At 53.1% G+C, this 16,088-nt stretch overlaps 1 protein-coding gene across 5 annotated transcripts in view; it reads left to right on the top strand.

Moving 5' to 3' along the window:
- RGS3 (regulator of G protein signaling 3) overlaps positions 1-16,088 on the top strand; it is a 137,360-nt gene that overhangs the window by 67,941 nt on the left and 53,331 nt on the right. For 3 of the 5 annotated variants that reach the window (XM_027550571.1, XM_027550572.1, XM_027550573.1), the window contains 2 exons: positions 348-391; positions 6,884-7,006. In XM_027550571.1, coding sequence (XP_027406372.1) covers positions 348-391; positions 6,884-7,006 — 167 coding nt within the window. Of the gene's footprint in view, positions 1-347; positions 392-6,883; positions 7,007-11,528; positions 14,495-16,088 lie in introns of those variants that run through there. The other 2 variants (XM_027550574.1, XM_027550579.1) reach the window with 1 other exon arrangement.

Here is a 16,088-nt window from a genome sequence, read left to right on the forward strand (position 1 = left end):
AGGGGCATGGTGAGAAAGACGCCCCCTGGGTTGGCTGACAGTCCCCTGCACCCCGTGCATGGTGCCCGGAGGCTGCTCCTGGCTGCCTCTCATGGAGGGAGAGCTCAGCACTCCTTGGAGCAGGCTGACCTTCAGGCACAGGCCTCACAGCTGTACCTCAACCTATTTAGTGACCAAGTGGGCTTTCCTCCTGAGATTTCACTGCCCCGAGAGCCTGCCCCTTCTTCCTCTTTTTACAGGAAGTACCACACACAGCCCTATGGGTGAGAGAGCTGGTGGAGCTCAAGCAAATGGTTGAGACTCTGTAGCCAATTCTAATGCAAGCGTTCCTTTTTGTTCCCTCAAAGGTTCTTCAGAAGACCTGAAGTTCTGTGTGCTGTATCTTGCAGAGGTGAGTGCTTCCCCCTGAATTTGAGGAGAGGGTTCAGTGTCCCGGGGCTGGAAGGAAGATGTTGGGCTGGGTGCGAGTGCCGGTTCTGAGGCTGTCTCCACACCTGCTCCTGTGGTGGTTCTGGGCAGGTCCACGAGGCAGCGCCCTGCTCTGTGGAATGGGACAGAGTGCTCCGCCCCAGTGTCTCTCACCTCTGTGTAGAAGAGTGGTGGACATGAACATGCTTAAAGGGGAAAGAAGGACCCTGTGGCCTCCTGCTTAGGACTTCCTGGTCTCCAGTCCCTGTAAGGGTCACAATGAGGATGTGGCCTGTCAAGTCAGGCATCACCCTATTCGTGGTGGCTAAAGAATCTGCCTGCAGTGCAGGAGACCTGGGTTCTATCCTTGGGCCGGAAAGATCCCCTGGAGAAGGCAATGACTACCCACTCCAGGATTCTTGCCTGGGAAATCCCATGGATAGAGGAGCCTGGTGGGCTACAGTCCCCAGGGTCACAAAGAGTTGGACACGACTGAGGGACTAACAACAGTCCTCTAGAGAGGGCCCTGATTCTCGTGCCCACCTCTTTCCTCCTCTCTTTCTGGAAGATACCACCTACATCCCCCTCCTGCAAGGTCTTATCAATGTTTTAAAAAGGCCTTCCCCTGGGCCAGAGAATACACATGGAAGAAACCATCCAGCATCTGATGGTGGGCTGGAGTAACACCCACTCAGTGGGTTGAATGCTCCTCTCTTCTTCAGGCTGGTTATCCCAGTCCCATCAGAAGCTCAACTGGACACTGTGCCTTTGCTGAGCTAACTGGAGGCAAACAGCTTATTGCTTGATGTGTTTTGGGAGATGAAATATCATTTATTGTTGTAGTTCAGTTGTTCGGTTGTGTCTGACTCTTTGCGACCCCATGGACCGCAGCATGCTAGGCTTCCCTGTCCTTCACCATCTCCCGGGGTTTGCTCAAACTCATGTCCATTGAGTTGATGATGCCATCCAACCATCTTATCCTCTGTCGCCCTCTTCTCCTCCTGCCTTCAGTCTTTCCCAGCATCAGGGTCTTGTTCAGCGAGTTAGCTCTTCGCATCAGGTAGCCAAAAATATCATTACCCAGGGGTTTAATCAAAGGAGGCCTTGGTGATGGAAAAACAGAGCTACTGAGCCAAATTTTTTTTCAATTTTCAGCAAATTTTCTTACTCCTTATACCTCTGTTCATATGAGTCTGCTACTAGTTGCAAGCAGGGATTCGTTAGACCCATTCCTTCCTTCTGCTTCTGTTTGTCTGTCTTACCCAATAACAGCCCTGGGAAACTGTCCGTCTGTGGGAGAGTGCACTGGCCACACGTTATGGGTGAGGCCTAGTCTGTGCTGGCTGGCCAAGGGGAGTACACCCTTTTGAGAAGGAATTTGCATATTGTTTGTGATTGGAAGATCATTCCTTCAGTTCCAGGCATGTCCCCTTTAGGTGACCAGACCCCTGAGGTTAAGACAGTTGATGAGATGTTAGCTTCAGGGGACAGCAGGGAGTCCAAAAGGCAGTGGACGTCGTTGGAGCTGAGCTGGGGACCCCGGCAGCCTGGGATGGCCATTTGAGGTCTGAAAAGGCATCAGTATCCTCCCGTGTCAGCGTATCCCCGCTGAGCACAGGAAGTAGCTGGTGGAGACGTTTCAGGGCTGGCGTGTTGGCCTGGAGCCGAGCGAGGAGGCTAGGAGAGGCTGGAAGGCAGGCTGGGAAGCCTCAGAGCTTTTGCCTTTCCAGCCTCACCCATCTGGATTCCAGTTCTCTCCAGCGGGGCCTGAAATGAGGCTCCCAGTTCTTTAATGCCAAGAGAGCCATTCCTGCCAGGCTGGGGTTATTTTTCCCAGAGAAAAGCACTTCTGCTCCTTGGTTTCCAGGGAGCTGTGACCTCCTAGCCCTCCAAAGACTGATGAAGGCATATTGATCCGGGCCCTTTTATTTCAGTAAAGTGTCAGGTGATCCGACCCCAAGGGGCTGGAGGATTGAAATTCACAGGCAGCCAGAAGCCTCTCTTTTCTCTTAATGGGCTGCTCTTTACAAGAGGCATGTCTGTAACACACAGAAGACAAGATCCCTGCCTACCCTGCGGCCTGGAACAGGCCTGCCAACCGTGGTTTTGAAACCCACAGAGAACTCCAGACCTGTGTCTTAGTTGGCATTTCCAGCAAGTGGTTTTTCTCTTTGTTTCCTAACACGCAGGTGGTGTCCAGAGAAGAAACAAGGCCAGAGAGTCAGGATTATAGGGACGGTTTTCCAGTCTGCATTGAGAGAGTGCCGACTGCCTGGGGCGGGTGGGGGTGGGGGGGCGGCTGCTCTGATTGTTCCCCAGCAGTAGGTCCTGGTTAGTTATCATTCGGGTTGGATTGACCTGAGTAGTCCTCGGCCCTGGGGCCTTAATTTCCCCGGACAGGTGTCCCTCAGCCCCTGCAAATCCTTGAGACAGATGCAGCCTCTGACGGGCTGTACCAGGGGCATGGGGTCAAAGGGCACATGGGTTAGGGACTATCCGCAGAGAATTTGATCCTGGCTCTACTAATTTAAGAGTCTTCACTTTGGGGTTAGGAAGACCTAGACTGGAATCTTGACCCTGCCATTTCCTAACTGAGCGATCTGAGCAAGTCATATACTCATCTCTGAAATGAGGCTGTTGAGGCCTACCTTATAGGGTTGTTGCAGTGATTAAATGAGATTCAATAAGATACTGTGTCCAAGGCACTTAGCACAGAACCTGCCACATAGTGAGCACTCAATAAATGCTCCTGTTATTCCTGTTAGCGTCATAACAGGGGGAGAGCTTTTCGTATTCATTTACTCTCCATTAGCAACATTGCCAATGATTTATCGATCCTCTAAAATAAAAACTAAGAGGAGTATCTCACATTCTTTGTAATGTACATATACTGTTAAATAAAGAAGGCAAGATTGCAGATTCTGGAGGAGGCAGAAGACAGACTCTGAATCCCTCCTCTCCCGACACTTTTGGGGCTGCCGACTTAACCTCTTTGAGCCTGAGTTTTCTCATCTAAAAGATGGTAACAGCTGTGTTTTTCCTTTCTCCCTATGTCGTAGGGTCACTGGGAGAATTGAATTAAGTGAGAGAACATCTGTCACAGCAAGTGAACAAATGTAAATTGTAGTAGAAGAGGTTTTCGTTTTTATAAGGATAATATTAATTCAGAAACAAGAAGGTTGAGGCAAGATTGGGTTTTAAAGAAAGAAGGCAAGAGGAGCCGGGTTTCTAGTTGGATTTGGGATTGCTCAAAAGAATCCACCTGCCAAGGCAGGAGACACAAGAGAAGTCCAGTCCTGGGTCAGGAAGATTCCCTGGAGAAGGAAATGGCTACCCACTCCTGTATTTTTGCCTGGAGAATTCCATGGACAGAGGAGCCTGGCAGGCTACAGTCTATAGGTTGCAAAGAGTTGGACACAACTCAACACACACACACACACACACAAACACACACACACACACACACACGTATGTTTGAATGCAGAGGTCTGGGCCCAGTGTTGTTCCATCTGCAGAGAGCTTAGCTCACCAGCTGGTGATCAAGGAGGCCCTGCCTCCAAGTGAGCTTCCTGAGGATGGTTTCAGGGCAGCTTACAACCTTGACCTTGGAGCCTGATATTTGAGGACACAGTGTATATGAGTGTTAAACTGATGAGTCAGGTCACAAAGTGGACCAAGAGAGACCCAGGCAGGCAGTGGGGGCCCCTGATTTAGGCAGATGGGAATTCAGCCTTCCTGGAGGGGGCTGGCTCCAGGCTCTCCCTCTCGTCCAGGCCAGCCTCCCAAACTCCAGGCGACACTTGGAGAGGAGGCTTGGGAGCTAGGGCCTCCCTGGAATGTGTGAGCATCTAAGATAGCCAACCCCAAACCCTCAACTGGGCCTAGGTTTAGGTCCTTGGGGCCTCAGACACCTTCTTAAGATCATGGATGGGAAGGTGCTTTTTAAAATGGATAATTAGATAAAGGGAATTATTATTAAGGTGGAATCTGCTTCAGAACAGAAAAAGCGGGGGAAGTTGGGGCTCAGGGAGTTGAAAGGATTTGCTGAAGCCCAAATAGCTAGGTAGAGGCAGGCCTGGGAGGCTTGTGCGTGCATGCGTGTACGCTAAGTCGCTTCAGTCGTGTCCCAATTCTCTGCCACCCCATGGACTGTAGTTCACCAGGCTCCTCTGTTCATGGGATTCTCCAGGCAAGAATACTGGAGTCAGTTGCCATGCCTTCCTCCAGGGGTTCGGGCCAGGGCCAAATTTGTGGCCTTTCCACACTGGCAGCGTTTCTAAGTGAGAAGGGACCCTAGTCCCTGCCCTGCCCCTCCCCTCGCTGGGTGAATGTGACAAGACAGGGAGCAGATGGCTCTCTGATCAGCTCCTGCTCCACCTGGCTTCTCTCTGGGGCATCTTGGGGTGAGTCCTTCCTTGCAGTGGGCTGGGGATTCTAGCAAGTGGAAGTCTGTTATTAAGTGGTAGAATTGCCTCACCACGTCCACTCAGTTCCCTGAAACCAAGAGGTGGGGCTTTCTTTCCGCTCTCCTCTGATGCTTTTAGGAAGAACAACTCTGAGCACTTTGGGGCTGGCACCCTGGGAATACTTAGTTTGGGAGGTGGCCCTTGCCTAAAGGGTGGTTTCCCTGAGGGCTGGGTCAGATGGTAGGGGAGAAAAAGTGCTCAAATGCTACTCCATGAAGCTGATAACCAACCATCGCAGCTCGGAGCCTTGGCACTGGCTGTTCCTTCTGCCTGGAACGGTTTCTCCCTAGCACTTTCCTTGGCAGCTCTTTCTCATTCAGCCTTGGCTGGGTGCTGCCCCTCCAGAAAGGCTGGCTCTGTCTACTGGGCTCAGACAGGACCTCTCCCTTTCGGCCTTTCCACAGTTTGTAATTACATTGTTTAATTGTCTCTTGTCTCTGCCCCCATCCTAAGGGCAAGAACTCAGCCTCTCTTATTTCCCTCTTCACCCCCAGGGGCCTAGCACAGTCCTTGACACAAAACAGGTGCTCAATAAATATTTCTTAAACAAATGAAGTACCAATAATGAAGATAGCTGCTGTTTGTTGAAAGTGTTAGTTGCTCAGTCGTGTCTGACTCTTAGTGACCCCATGGACTGCAGCCTGCTAGGCTCCTCTGTCCATGGAATTCTCCAGGCAAGAATACTGGAGTGGGTAGCCATTCCCTTCTCCAGGGGATCCTCCCCATCCAGGGATTGAACCCAGGTCTCCTGCATTGCAGGCAGATTCTTTACCATCTGAGCCACCAGGGAAGCTGTTTGTTGACGCCTGGGTTATTGCTTGCCCTCCTGATAGCTCTGAGAGGTAGGTGACATCGTGGTTATTCCCATCTTACAGATTTCTCTGAGGTTGACAGCTAGGAAGCAACAAAGCTGAGATTCAGACCAGTCCTATCCAACTGCAAAAAAAGGAAGGATTGCATAGAATTCTACACTGTCCTTTTCTATGTTCTGAGCCATCCAGCTCACACCCTTAGCTCCCTGGATGAGTTCATCAAATCGCAGCCCTCTGCGGTTATAATCAAATTCCAGCGGAGACAGAAAGAGCTCGCCACTCCCTGCGCAGAGCAGAGCGTCCTGCAGAGGATGATAACGCGGGGCATGTTGTTCCTCCCCTCCCCGCCCCCAGCACATTCTGGCTCCTTCGGGGCTGACTCCCTGGGTCCCCGCAGCTCTCTGGTGCCTGTGCTAAGGCTGGCCTGGATTTGACCTCATTCCGAGAGTCTCCTGGGAGCCAGAGCTCACTGAGGCCTTGACTGGCCAAGCACTATACTAGGCCTGGATGAAAAAGGCCTTCCTAGAAGGGGTTTCGGGTCTAGTTGGGGAGATGAGATTGCAGCACTTAACAAGGTTAAATAGCAAAGCGAGATTTAAATGGCAGCAGTGCCAGAAGCTTGCACTCAACTGAGCTGAACAGTCATTGATCAGACTCAGCTCATGTGTCAGGCAGCAGCGGGGCTGTTGAAGGCCATGCGACCAGTCTCCAAAGACTCTCCGGAGGGACCCAGGTCCTGTGTGGGTACCCATTTCACCCTGGTCTTGTGATTAGATGAGTGTGCTGAGATCGGGGAGGGGTCCTCGCTCCACAGAATGTAAGGGGGGCAGAGACCTCGGCCCTCTGGGTCCCCCACGCGCTCCCCCAGCGGTCGCCTTCTGCCGCCTGTCCCCGGGGGTGACCTCACCATGGCAGTCTGCAGCTCTCCACAGGACTCCACTGTGTTGGGAACCACTGCCTCCCTCCCCCTAGGCCGTGGGCACAGGGCTTGCCAGCTGGCCCCCGAACCAGCTCCCCTGCTTGTCTGGCTGCCTCGATGTCACCGGGGATTAGTGTGCGCACTTGTGGCTTTTAGTGGTCACTCCCCACCCTGCTGCAGCCTCACCTACTGGATGGTTAGGGTTGGGCTCGGGCCGGGAGCCCCCTGAACCAGGGAGCAGCCCTGACTGCCCCTTTCTCTGTTTCCTCTGACGTCAGAAGGCAGAGTGCTTATTCACTTTGGAAGCGCACTCGCAGGAGCAGAAGAAGAGAGTGTGCTGGTGCCTGTCGGAGAACATCGCGAAGCAGCAGCAGCTGGCGACTCCGTCCCCCGACAGCAAGGTAAGGGCCTCACCGGGGGCCACAGCCCTCGTCTCCCACCATGGCCAGCCCAGACCCCCGAGCCTCCAAATTGAGCTTGGGACCAGCCCGAGTTCAGAACTTGGAACTGGGCAGCAGGCTCTTGGCAAGAAGCTGAGAGCGTCTCTCTCCTTGGCGTGTCACTGGATCTACTGAGCGAATTCGAGGGCTCTCGGGTAGATTGGCAGAGCCGAACTGAGCGTGACCCATCAATTCTCCACCCTGTTCTCTAATTCACCTGTGGCAAGGTCTAGTTTGGGCCGGCATTCCTGCTGCTGCCAGGCACGTGGTCCCCCCTCTAGGTCGTGCCCAGGGACAGCACACTGGTGTTTAAAACTGGCCCGAGGCAGACATAATTAGGAATGGACGCTTATGGCAGAAAGAAGCCATGCTGGTTCGATGCAGGCCACAGCCAAGTGGAGGCAAGTGGAGTTTTCCGGGGACTGGGGCCCTGCCAGCTGGAGCATCAGGGAGATTAGAGACTCCCAGCTGAAGCTGACGTGGGGACGGGCAGCTGGTCCTGTGCCTGTGGAGGGTGATGGGACCAGAGCTGGACCCACTGTCCCCCAGATGCCCACGCCAGGCACAGTTGTATCCCCCATTTGTGAGTCCCTTCTCTCGCTGAACGTGCTGGCCATTTGGGAATTTGGTCTGATTGGCTGCCAAAGGAGCCAAGGTGGTTGGCCGGCTGGAATCAGGGAGAAGAAGGGAAAGGAAAGCAAGCGGCAGCTGGTCAGCTCGCAGGCCCCGCGCGGCTTCTGGCTGCATTCAGGCCGCCCTGCGCATAGCCCGGCAGGGCAGGCTGCCAAGGACGGGAGTGGGGAAAGGGACCGCACACCCCTGGCGGGGCGGTGGCGGCCGGCAGCTCCTAAAATAGTGTCTGAGAATTATATAATCTCAGATTCGACAGTTATCTTGTTTTACCACTCACTGAGCGTCCCTAGGGGTCCACCTGGGGAGAGCAGTTTCCTCTCCAAAGCGTTGTCGTGTGAAGGAAAGGCGACGGTGCGTCCACAGCTCGTAGCATGGTGCCTGGTATTCAGTAGGCGCTCAGTCAACCACAACCCAGCTGCTCCTGCTCGGCTGGCTGGCTCCCAATCTCAGCTTCTGCTACTCCACAGAGACCTGCCGAGGCTGTGGGCTGCCTGGCCTCCTTGATCTGGGGTGGGTCACAATCAGAAAACAGGCCGCTTCCTCCTCACCAGGGCGGCCGCTGGTGAGGAGGAACTTGTGTTCCTCAGTTGTCCTGTGTTTTAGGCTTAGCTCCTCCTGGTCTGCGGAAAAAGTTCTTTTGGCCTCAACTTCTGTGTCTGCTGGCTCTGGAGTAGGTTGGCAACAGCCTTCTCAGCACCTTGGGGAGTCTCTCCATCTTCGGTTGGGGAGTCGGGGGACAGTTTGAGCGACTGAAGGCAGGCTGGGTTGAGAGTGGGTCCCTGCAGGGCTGCAGGCTTGGCTGACTGACTCTGGATTTGGGGCCTGGCTTCAGGGCCGCACCAAGATATATGGGCATCTCGGGCAGGCAACAGCTGGACGTGACTCGAGATTAAAGCTCTTTTAAATGTGTGCTTAATGAGAAACTGTGTGCTGGGCTGGAGGAGGGAGAAGAAAAGGGTCTAACCACCGGGATGGCCTCACATGGCCCCCTCACCTGAGAGAGGGCCCTGCCCAGCTGGCACACCCCACTTGGCCCACCCTCCTTGGGCAGCAATTAGTAACGACCTTCTGTTAGGCAGCCCCCTTATGGATCTCACTGCCCACTTTCCCTACCGACATCATACACACTTGAAGAGTCTTAGCAGTTCATTCCTTCTAGTTGCTTGCAGAATGCTCCCTGAGAGAAGTTCTAGTAAATAGGATCTTCTCCAGCCCCGCGTGGTTCCAGGAGTGTTTCAGCAAAAAAAAATCACCTTAACTACCAGACCAGGTGGCTTGTCCAGCCGGCACAGGCTGTGCACCTGTGCCCAGCTCTGTCAGGTCCCGGCTGCCTTGCCGGTGACCATGAACCTCCTTGCCCAGGGCTGGGCTGCAGTCTTTTCACTAGGCTTGCCGCCACCAGGGGAGAAAGAAGAGGGAAGGCCAAGCTGAGCCTGGACTGGCTTCTTGCACTGTGCAGAGCTCTTTTGCTTGAAATCTGTGTCGAGTCCTGACTAGAGAAGCGTGCTATTATTATTATTTTTTAATGCTATTTCTTTGTTCTTTCCGGAACTGTTCCTCCTTGTGTGCAGAACGGAAATTGCTGCCTAAGCCACTCCCTGTCCCCCCAACTCCAGTGCTTTTCTGAGAAAAGACACTTTGCAAGGCAGCTCCCCGAACTCCCGTGTTGCCCCTTCTGAACCCTGCTCCTTTCAATAGTGTTTGCTGATCCTTGGAATGAGCTGACACTCAAACATCTCAAGGAATGCAAAAGTTCTTCCCCCATTTGCAAAACATAATAAATGTGATATGCCCTGAAAAGGAAATGCTCCTGGGGAGGGACAGAGGGTACTGGAGGAAGGTGGTTTTAGAGAACAGTTGTGAGGTGGGTGTTCCACTCCCTGCTGCGTCGACCTTGAGCAACAGCTTCCCGCTGGGGCCTTGGTGGTCCCATCTGCACGCTGGTCAGGTGGCTCTTCCCAGCTCCTCAAGCTTTGTGACTCCCATGAAAGCTGAGGACCCGGGGTCGTCCAGTCTCCTTTAGAGAACTCTGCCCTGGAGATTTCTGCGTCACTCGATCGCCTATGAAATGTGCCTTTAGTGGCCAGGTCTGCTCCCCTCTTGGTGGTGGGGAGGGGCGACCGTAGGCTTTCTGTGCTGTGTCTGAGGGTTGCAGTTACCTGGGGTTGCAGTGTGGGGGTCTGGGGGTCCCAGCTGGGACCAGGTGGGCATAAGGGGACGGGCAGCATTCTGACTGTGTCCCTTCTCCACGGCTCCACTGTCTTTCTCCGGCTGTCTCCTGGCTGCCCACGGCAGGGGGGAGGCTGCTCCAGGTGTGCCTTTGTGCTCCCTCTTTCTGTAGAAATAAGTGGCTGGCTTCCTCTCCTCTTCTAGCTTCCTTCTTCTCAGCACCCTGTTCTTCCCCATCCGCACTCTTCACCCTTTCTCGCCTCGTCATCTGCCCTTGTGGGTAAACTAGCTGTCTTCTCTCACCTGGGGTAACTTCTACTAAACTCCCTACCATGGGGAATGCTGCCAAGCTAATCTGGAATAACTCACAGATGGCTGTTCAGGTTCTAAGCTAATAGGGAGAGACAGATACATATTGGGTTGGTTATTCAGTCAAATATAGGGATAAATGGCCTTCCCTGGTAGCACAGCTGGTAAAGAATCCGCCTGCAATGTAGGAGACCCCAGTTTGATTCCTAGGTCAGGAAGTTACCCCAGAGAAAGGATAGGCTACCCACTTCAGTATTCTTGGGCTTCCCTGGAGGCACAGACGGTGAAGAAATCTGCCTGCAGTGTGGGAGACCTGAGTTCAATCCCTGGGTCAGGAAGATCCCCTGGAGAAGGGAATGGCTACCCACTCCAGTATTCTGGCCTGGAGAATCCCTGTGGACAGAGGAGCCTGGCGGGCTACAGTTCATGGGGTTGCAAAGAATCAGACATGACTGAGCGACTAAGCATATAGCACAGCAGCATAGAAATAAATGCCTGCTCTGGGCCAGACTCTAGTTTAGGTCCTTTGGGGTCCTTTGAGGGGAGCTCTTGGCTGCCCATTCATTGTCCACTCAGTGAACCTGCACTGAGCCCTTACCACGTGCAGAGCCCCAGCCCGGGCATTAGGAAGCCTCTGAGGAAAGCAGGCTTTCGACTGAGCCGTCAGGGAGGGAGAGGGTGGGGTGCAGCACGTGCTGGCTCCGTCCGTTCAGGGTGCACCCTGAGCTCAGTGCTGGGAATGCACGAAGAATCTGTCACGTTCTTTCCTTGGGAAATTGCAGTCCAGTGGTGATGACAGATATGCCAGCAGATGGTTCTAAAATAACATAGTGAGTGGTATGGGAGGTGTGAGTGCTTAACTGCTCTATGACCTCGGGTGAGGCACTGAGCCTCTCTGAGACTCGGGTTTTTCATGAGTACAGTGATTGAATGAACTGGATTCTCGTGAGGGCTAAACTCATGTAACGTGCTCAGCAAAGAGGCGTACAAGAAGAACTCTCTGAATTATTATTAAAGTTATGTCTATATAGGAGATTCATCTAGTGGCCTTGTTTATTGAGGCTGAATGCTGCCACTTTGACCACATGTGACGACCGTTCCATGTCACTTCCCGGTAGCCACCTGCCATATTCCTGGGACCAGGCAGGGAAACTGAGGCCTCCTGGGTCTGGTCTGGCTGTAAGACTTCTCCTAGCTGTGACACCAAGGTGCATGCCACATATCATCTCCACTGCAGCACCCAGAGGTGGGGCCTTGGAGATGCCAGGGTCCGTGTGAGCACTGTAGGAAGGAGCAGGGGCAGGTCTTGGAGTCAGGCAGCCCTGGCCTGAGTCGACAGCGAAGCTAACTCCAGTTCTGTCTGGTTCCACAGAAACTCCACCCTTATGGCTCTCTCCAGCAGGAGATGGGGCCGGCCAACTCAACCAATGCTACCCAGGATAGAAGCTTTACCTCATCAGGACAGACTCTGATTGGCTGAGCAAACCCAAGGGCGGGACTCTGCTTCTGGCAACTTAACCCTTTCTTGGGCATCCCCTACCACAGAGTAACCTCACCTCAACTGGACCCAAGTCGGAGGACCAAGATGTTGGGCCTAGGGTCATCTGAAGGGAATGGCCCCACGGGTGTGTGTGGACTGGCATCAGAAGGACCACAGTGGTGCCAGAGGCCCTGTGGGCAGATGCAGACTGGATCCAAAAGCCCCAAATGGAGAAGAACCAGAAGCTTATTCCCTACAGGGAAGAAGGAGGTGAAATAGCACGTGGGCTTCCGGTGGTTCCAGCACCTGCCTTGGGGGCAGGGGGAGAGGTCAGGAGAGGTCAGCGCTGATGGAGAACAACGCCAAGATGCCTGGCTGCCAGAAGATATCTCCACTGCTTCACTCATTTGTCATCTGTACTCAAGCATTCATTCCTTCACTCATCGGATATTTTGAGGGCATGTGCTTTATGCCAGACTCTGTGCTAGGAGCCTGAGATAACTGTGGAGAGTGAGGTGGATGTAGTCTCTGCTCTCATCTTAGTAGAAGAGTGAGCATTACGTAAAGGTTAACACACACACACACACTCGCACACGTGGTTACGAACTGAGATAATCTATGAAGGGAAAGAAAGGATTCTTTCAAGAGAGAATGTTGTGTAGATGGCTATAGGGGTGGGGGAGGGGCAGGGGACAAGCCTGACTTTGAAGCTACGACCCGCAGGCCAGAAAGGAGTTAGCCAGTCAAGGACTCTGGAAGGAATGTTCCCGGCAGACCGGAACAGCCTGTGAAGAGTGCCTGAGATAGGGTAGGGGTGCAGCGTGCTGGAGGGACGGAGGCCAGGCCGCTGGAGCTTGAGTTAGTGAGGGGAAAGACCACTGGGTGCGGACCAGGTGGTTCAGGGCTGTGTTGGTTCGTGTTGTACTGAGAGTTCGGGTCTGGGCACAGTGGGAAGCCATTGAAAGCTTTTGAGAAAGGGAGTCACAGGGTCTCAGGGACCATTTCTAGAAGATGGTAGAACCCAAGGTGGGGAGTTCCTTAAGTCCTCCAGATGAGGGGCGAGGCGACCTGTCCTGGAGGGGTGCTGGGGAGGTGATTATGTGGGTGTCCAGACCCTGAGGGTAGCGGAGGCTCGGATAAGCGTCTCCTGTCCTCCACCTTTCTCACCCTCCACCATGTCTGACTTTCAGTGGATGCAAGTCAGGGCGAGGCCGTCCTCACAGAGCTCCCTCCTTGTGAGGCCTGGGTAGGGACCAGGGCCGAGTACTGAGAATGTCCCCAGGAGCTGGGAGTAGTGGGGCTTCCCCAGGCCTCAGCAGGGGTGGCCTGTGCTGTCCGTCCATCCGGTGCTGAATGGGCTGATAGGAAACTGGAATTCGGCCCCTGGGAAGCTGACTGGGTTTGCTTTCTGCGGAGCTCCCGAGACTCAGGGACCAGGGCTAAGTGTGGCTCAGCACCGCTGAGGGGAGACCCGTCCGGCCGTGAGGCTGATTGGTGACCTACCAGGGGACAGTGGTGACAGGCCAGTGTGGGGCAGCTTTCACATCCTTCTGTCCAGACAAAACTCACACACAAAGGGCACGTGTAGGAGCAGGGCCTTGCCTAGAGAGGAGGTCAGAGAGGCTGGGCTTCAGTCTAGGGAAGTCCCCTTGAACACTCGGCGTTGTGTCCTTAAGATCCTCTCTGTGTTCTGGAGAGGAGTCTTGTGCCCTGCTGGATTTGCTCAGCTGCTTTGGCTACCTGAACCTCAAGAAGGGTGGCCCTGTAGAGAATTCTTCCTTTAGCCTCCCACAGATGGCCCTTCCTCCCAGCCTAGGAAAGATCAGACATGTGGTAGCAATAATCTAACAGGGGATCAACCCGGTGCCCCACCCAGCAGGGGAATAGCCGGCCAGAGTGGGACAAGCAGTGTCTATCAGCTGAGACTCCGCCTGCAGGGTTAATTCTGAGAGGCTAAACAGCTGGGTCTGCACAGACAGCAAGCAGCATCATGTTTTCATTTGATTCCCTTACAAAATGACATTAAGGGGAGAGTGAGGCCCAGGAGAATCACCTGTCTGGAAAGGCAGCCAGCTTTTCTCTTCTGGACCTGGGGACCTACCTCTGTCCACCACACGGGTGCAGAGGTTGGGAGCTCTGGTGGCAGGGCAACAGAGACACTAAACGCCAGAGACACTAAACGCAGCACCTGGCCCTGGGGAGGGCGCTTTCCTTCGCTTGTCCCAGCAAGCTGCTGCTGGGGACGCAGCCATCAGCTCTGGGAAGGCCCTGTCTTCCCGCTGACTGTGGTGAGCCACAGCGCCATTGCTGCTCTGCCTTTCAAATCGATGAGACAATTAATTTGGCTCGACGGGCTCGAGAAGATGAAATACGATCGGGTGGCCATTGCTCCTCAACAGCCTGGTCCATCCCCAGACGTCCAGGATGATGAATGCATCGAAATTGCCTTCAAGAGCCATAATCACGGGAAACATGGCCGAGCCCCTCCCTCCACACAAATCACTCTAAGAAGCTCACACAATGGCCTCTTTCCTGATGGCCCAATTGTCTTGCAGTGTGTCTGGGGACCTACGAGCTGGGAGCACGGGAGCACAACCATTTATTGTTGGAAAGGCCATCTGTGCGATTTGAATACAAAGTGACTCTTTAAATTCCCCACCCCACCCCCTGCACATCCTTTGATCCCATTTTCTTGTTTTCTTTATTGTCTCACGCTCTGGGTTTGCTGAAACTCCCAGTCTCTGCTGCCTGGGTCCTTTGGCAGTTTGGGAATTGGGACCTGTTGGAAATAATGAAGACATTTATTTATGTATGACTTTTTTTTTAATTATTCTCTATTTTAAATTCTTTTTCATAAATTCTGCCACCAAAGCCTGTATTTCTCATACACAGCACCTAGAGCATTCTGCAAATTGAAGGCGCAGGCAATTTCACGATGTGGGTAGGCCCCTACAGCAAGAACATGGGCATCAGAGGTGTCAACTGGGATCCCCAGGCATTATCTCCCCTAGGCCTCCCAGCAGCCCTGTTTTATGGATGCAAGAGACTAAGACTCAGAGAGGTTAAGTGATTTATCCAAGGTCACACAGCTTCCCAGCTGTGGCTAGTCCTGAGGCTGAGCTAGTCCTCCAGCCAAGGCATTTCAGCCTAATCCATTGCTCTTTCCAGATGTAACGGTTTGCCTTTTAGGGGGTGGAAGTAAAAGAAATCAATTATCTCCTTCAGGAAGAGCCAGGAGGGAAGATACCGAGCATGTAGAAGTTGTGGCCCCTTAAGCTCTAGATGGAATCCTTGAGGAGTATAAAATGAGATGTCTTATTCTCTACACACTAGAGAATAAACTTGGAGTTCATATGGCCCAGGGTGGTCCAGGCTGACAAGATGAATAGCGTTATACAAGATTTGAAAAATCTGTTGTGAAAGACAAGGAGGAACTCCAGAAGACAGTCAGCAGCACTGGGACGGTCGGGTTACCCCCCTTTTCAGTCTGTCTTTCAAGAGGGCCAGCAACAGAGTCTTGGGGACCTGGTCTTGATAGAACAGAGGCTGAAGGCAGGAAGGGATAGGTTCAGTCCTTTGACCTCTGCTTGGTTAAGGGTGAGGTGAGAGCCTGCTGCAGGTTTTGGGCCCAGATTTTGCTAGTTGACTGATGCCAAATCTCAACACTAAGTACGTGTGTGCGCTCAGTCGCTTCAGTCATGTCTGACTCTTTGCAACCCTGTGGACTGTAGTCCCACCAGGCTCCTCTGTCCATGGGATTCTCCTGGCAAGAATACTAGAGTGGGTTGCTGTAGCCTCCTCCTAGGGGATCTTCCCAACCGAGGGATCAAACCCGAATCTCCTGCATTGCAGGAGGATTCTTTCCTGCCGAGCCACCAGGGAAGCCCCAATACTAAGTAACTGGGTGTCAAATGGACTAGATTTCAGATATTCTCCATGCCCCACCCCCACAGCTCCCGCTCCCCCACCAAAATTGTTTTCCAGTCTCTCCAGCTTTCCTGCCTCCCCTTGTTGCTGCCCATCTGGCTGTAGAAAGATCATCCTCTTCCCCACCTTCCTCTTGGCCTCAGCCATCTTGCTATCTTTTTTTGTTATTCTTAAAGAAGATTGCACAACCTTGCCCTCCGTCTTTACCTTATCTTTCTTCAAGCCTTTCTCTGAATAGGGCCACCATCCTCCAAATTGTTCCCAGATCCTCAGTTTAAGGGTAGAATAATACCAGTAAGTACTTTATAAGTGAGCGCTTAAGACTGTGAGCCTGGAGCAATGCCAAGCTCTTCACCTACATATTCTGTCTTAATCCTCACTACAGCCTCTTGAGGTTCTTTGTCATCTTTACACATTTACTCTCACTATACCTGGTTGGTAGATAAGGATGCTGAGTCTTTGAGGAGAAACTTACCCAAGGTCACACAGCCAGTGAGTGGCTAGGGTAGGAACCTGGGGGGCCCA

The sequence above is a fragment of the Bos indicus x Bos taurus genome, chromosome 8, assembly GCF_003369695.1.
Source record: "Bos indicus x Bos taurus breed Angus x Brahman F1 hybrid chromosome 8, Bos_hybrid_MaternalHap_v2.0, whole genome shotgun sequence".
Classification (NCBI taxonomy): Eukaryota; Metazoa; Chordata; class Mammalia; order Artiodactyla; family Bovidae; genus Bos; species Bos indicus x Bos taurus.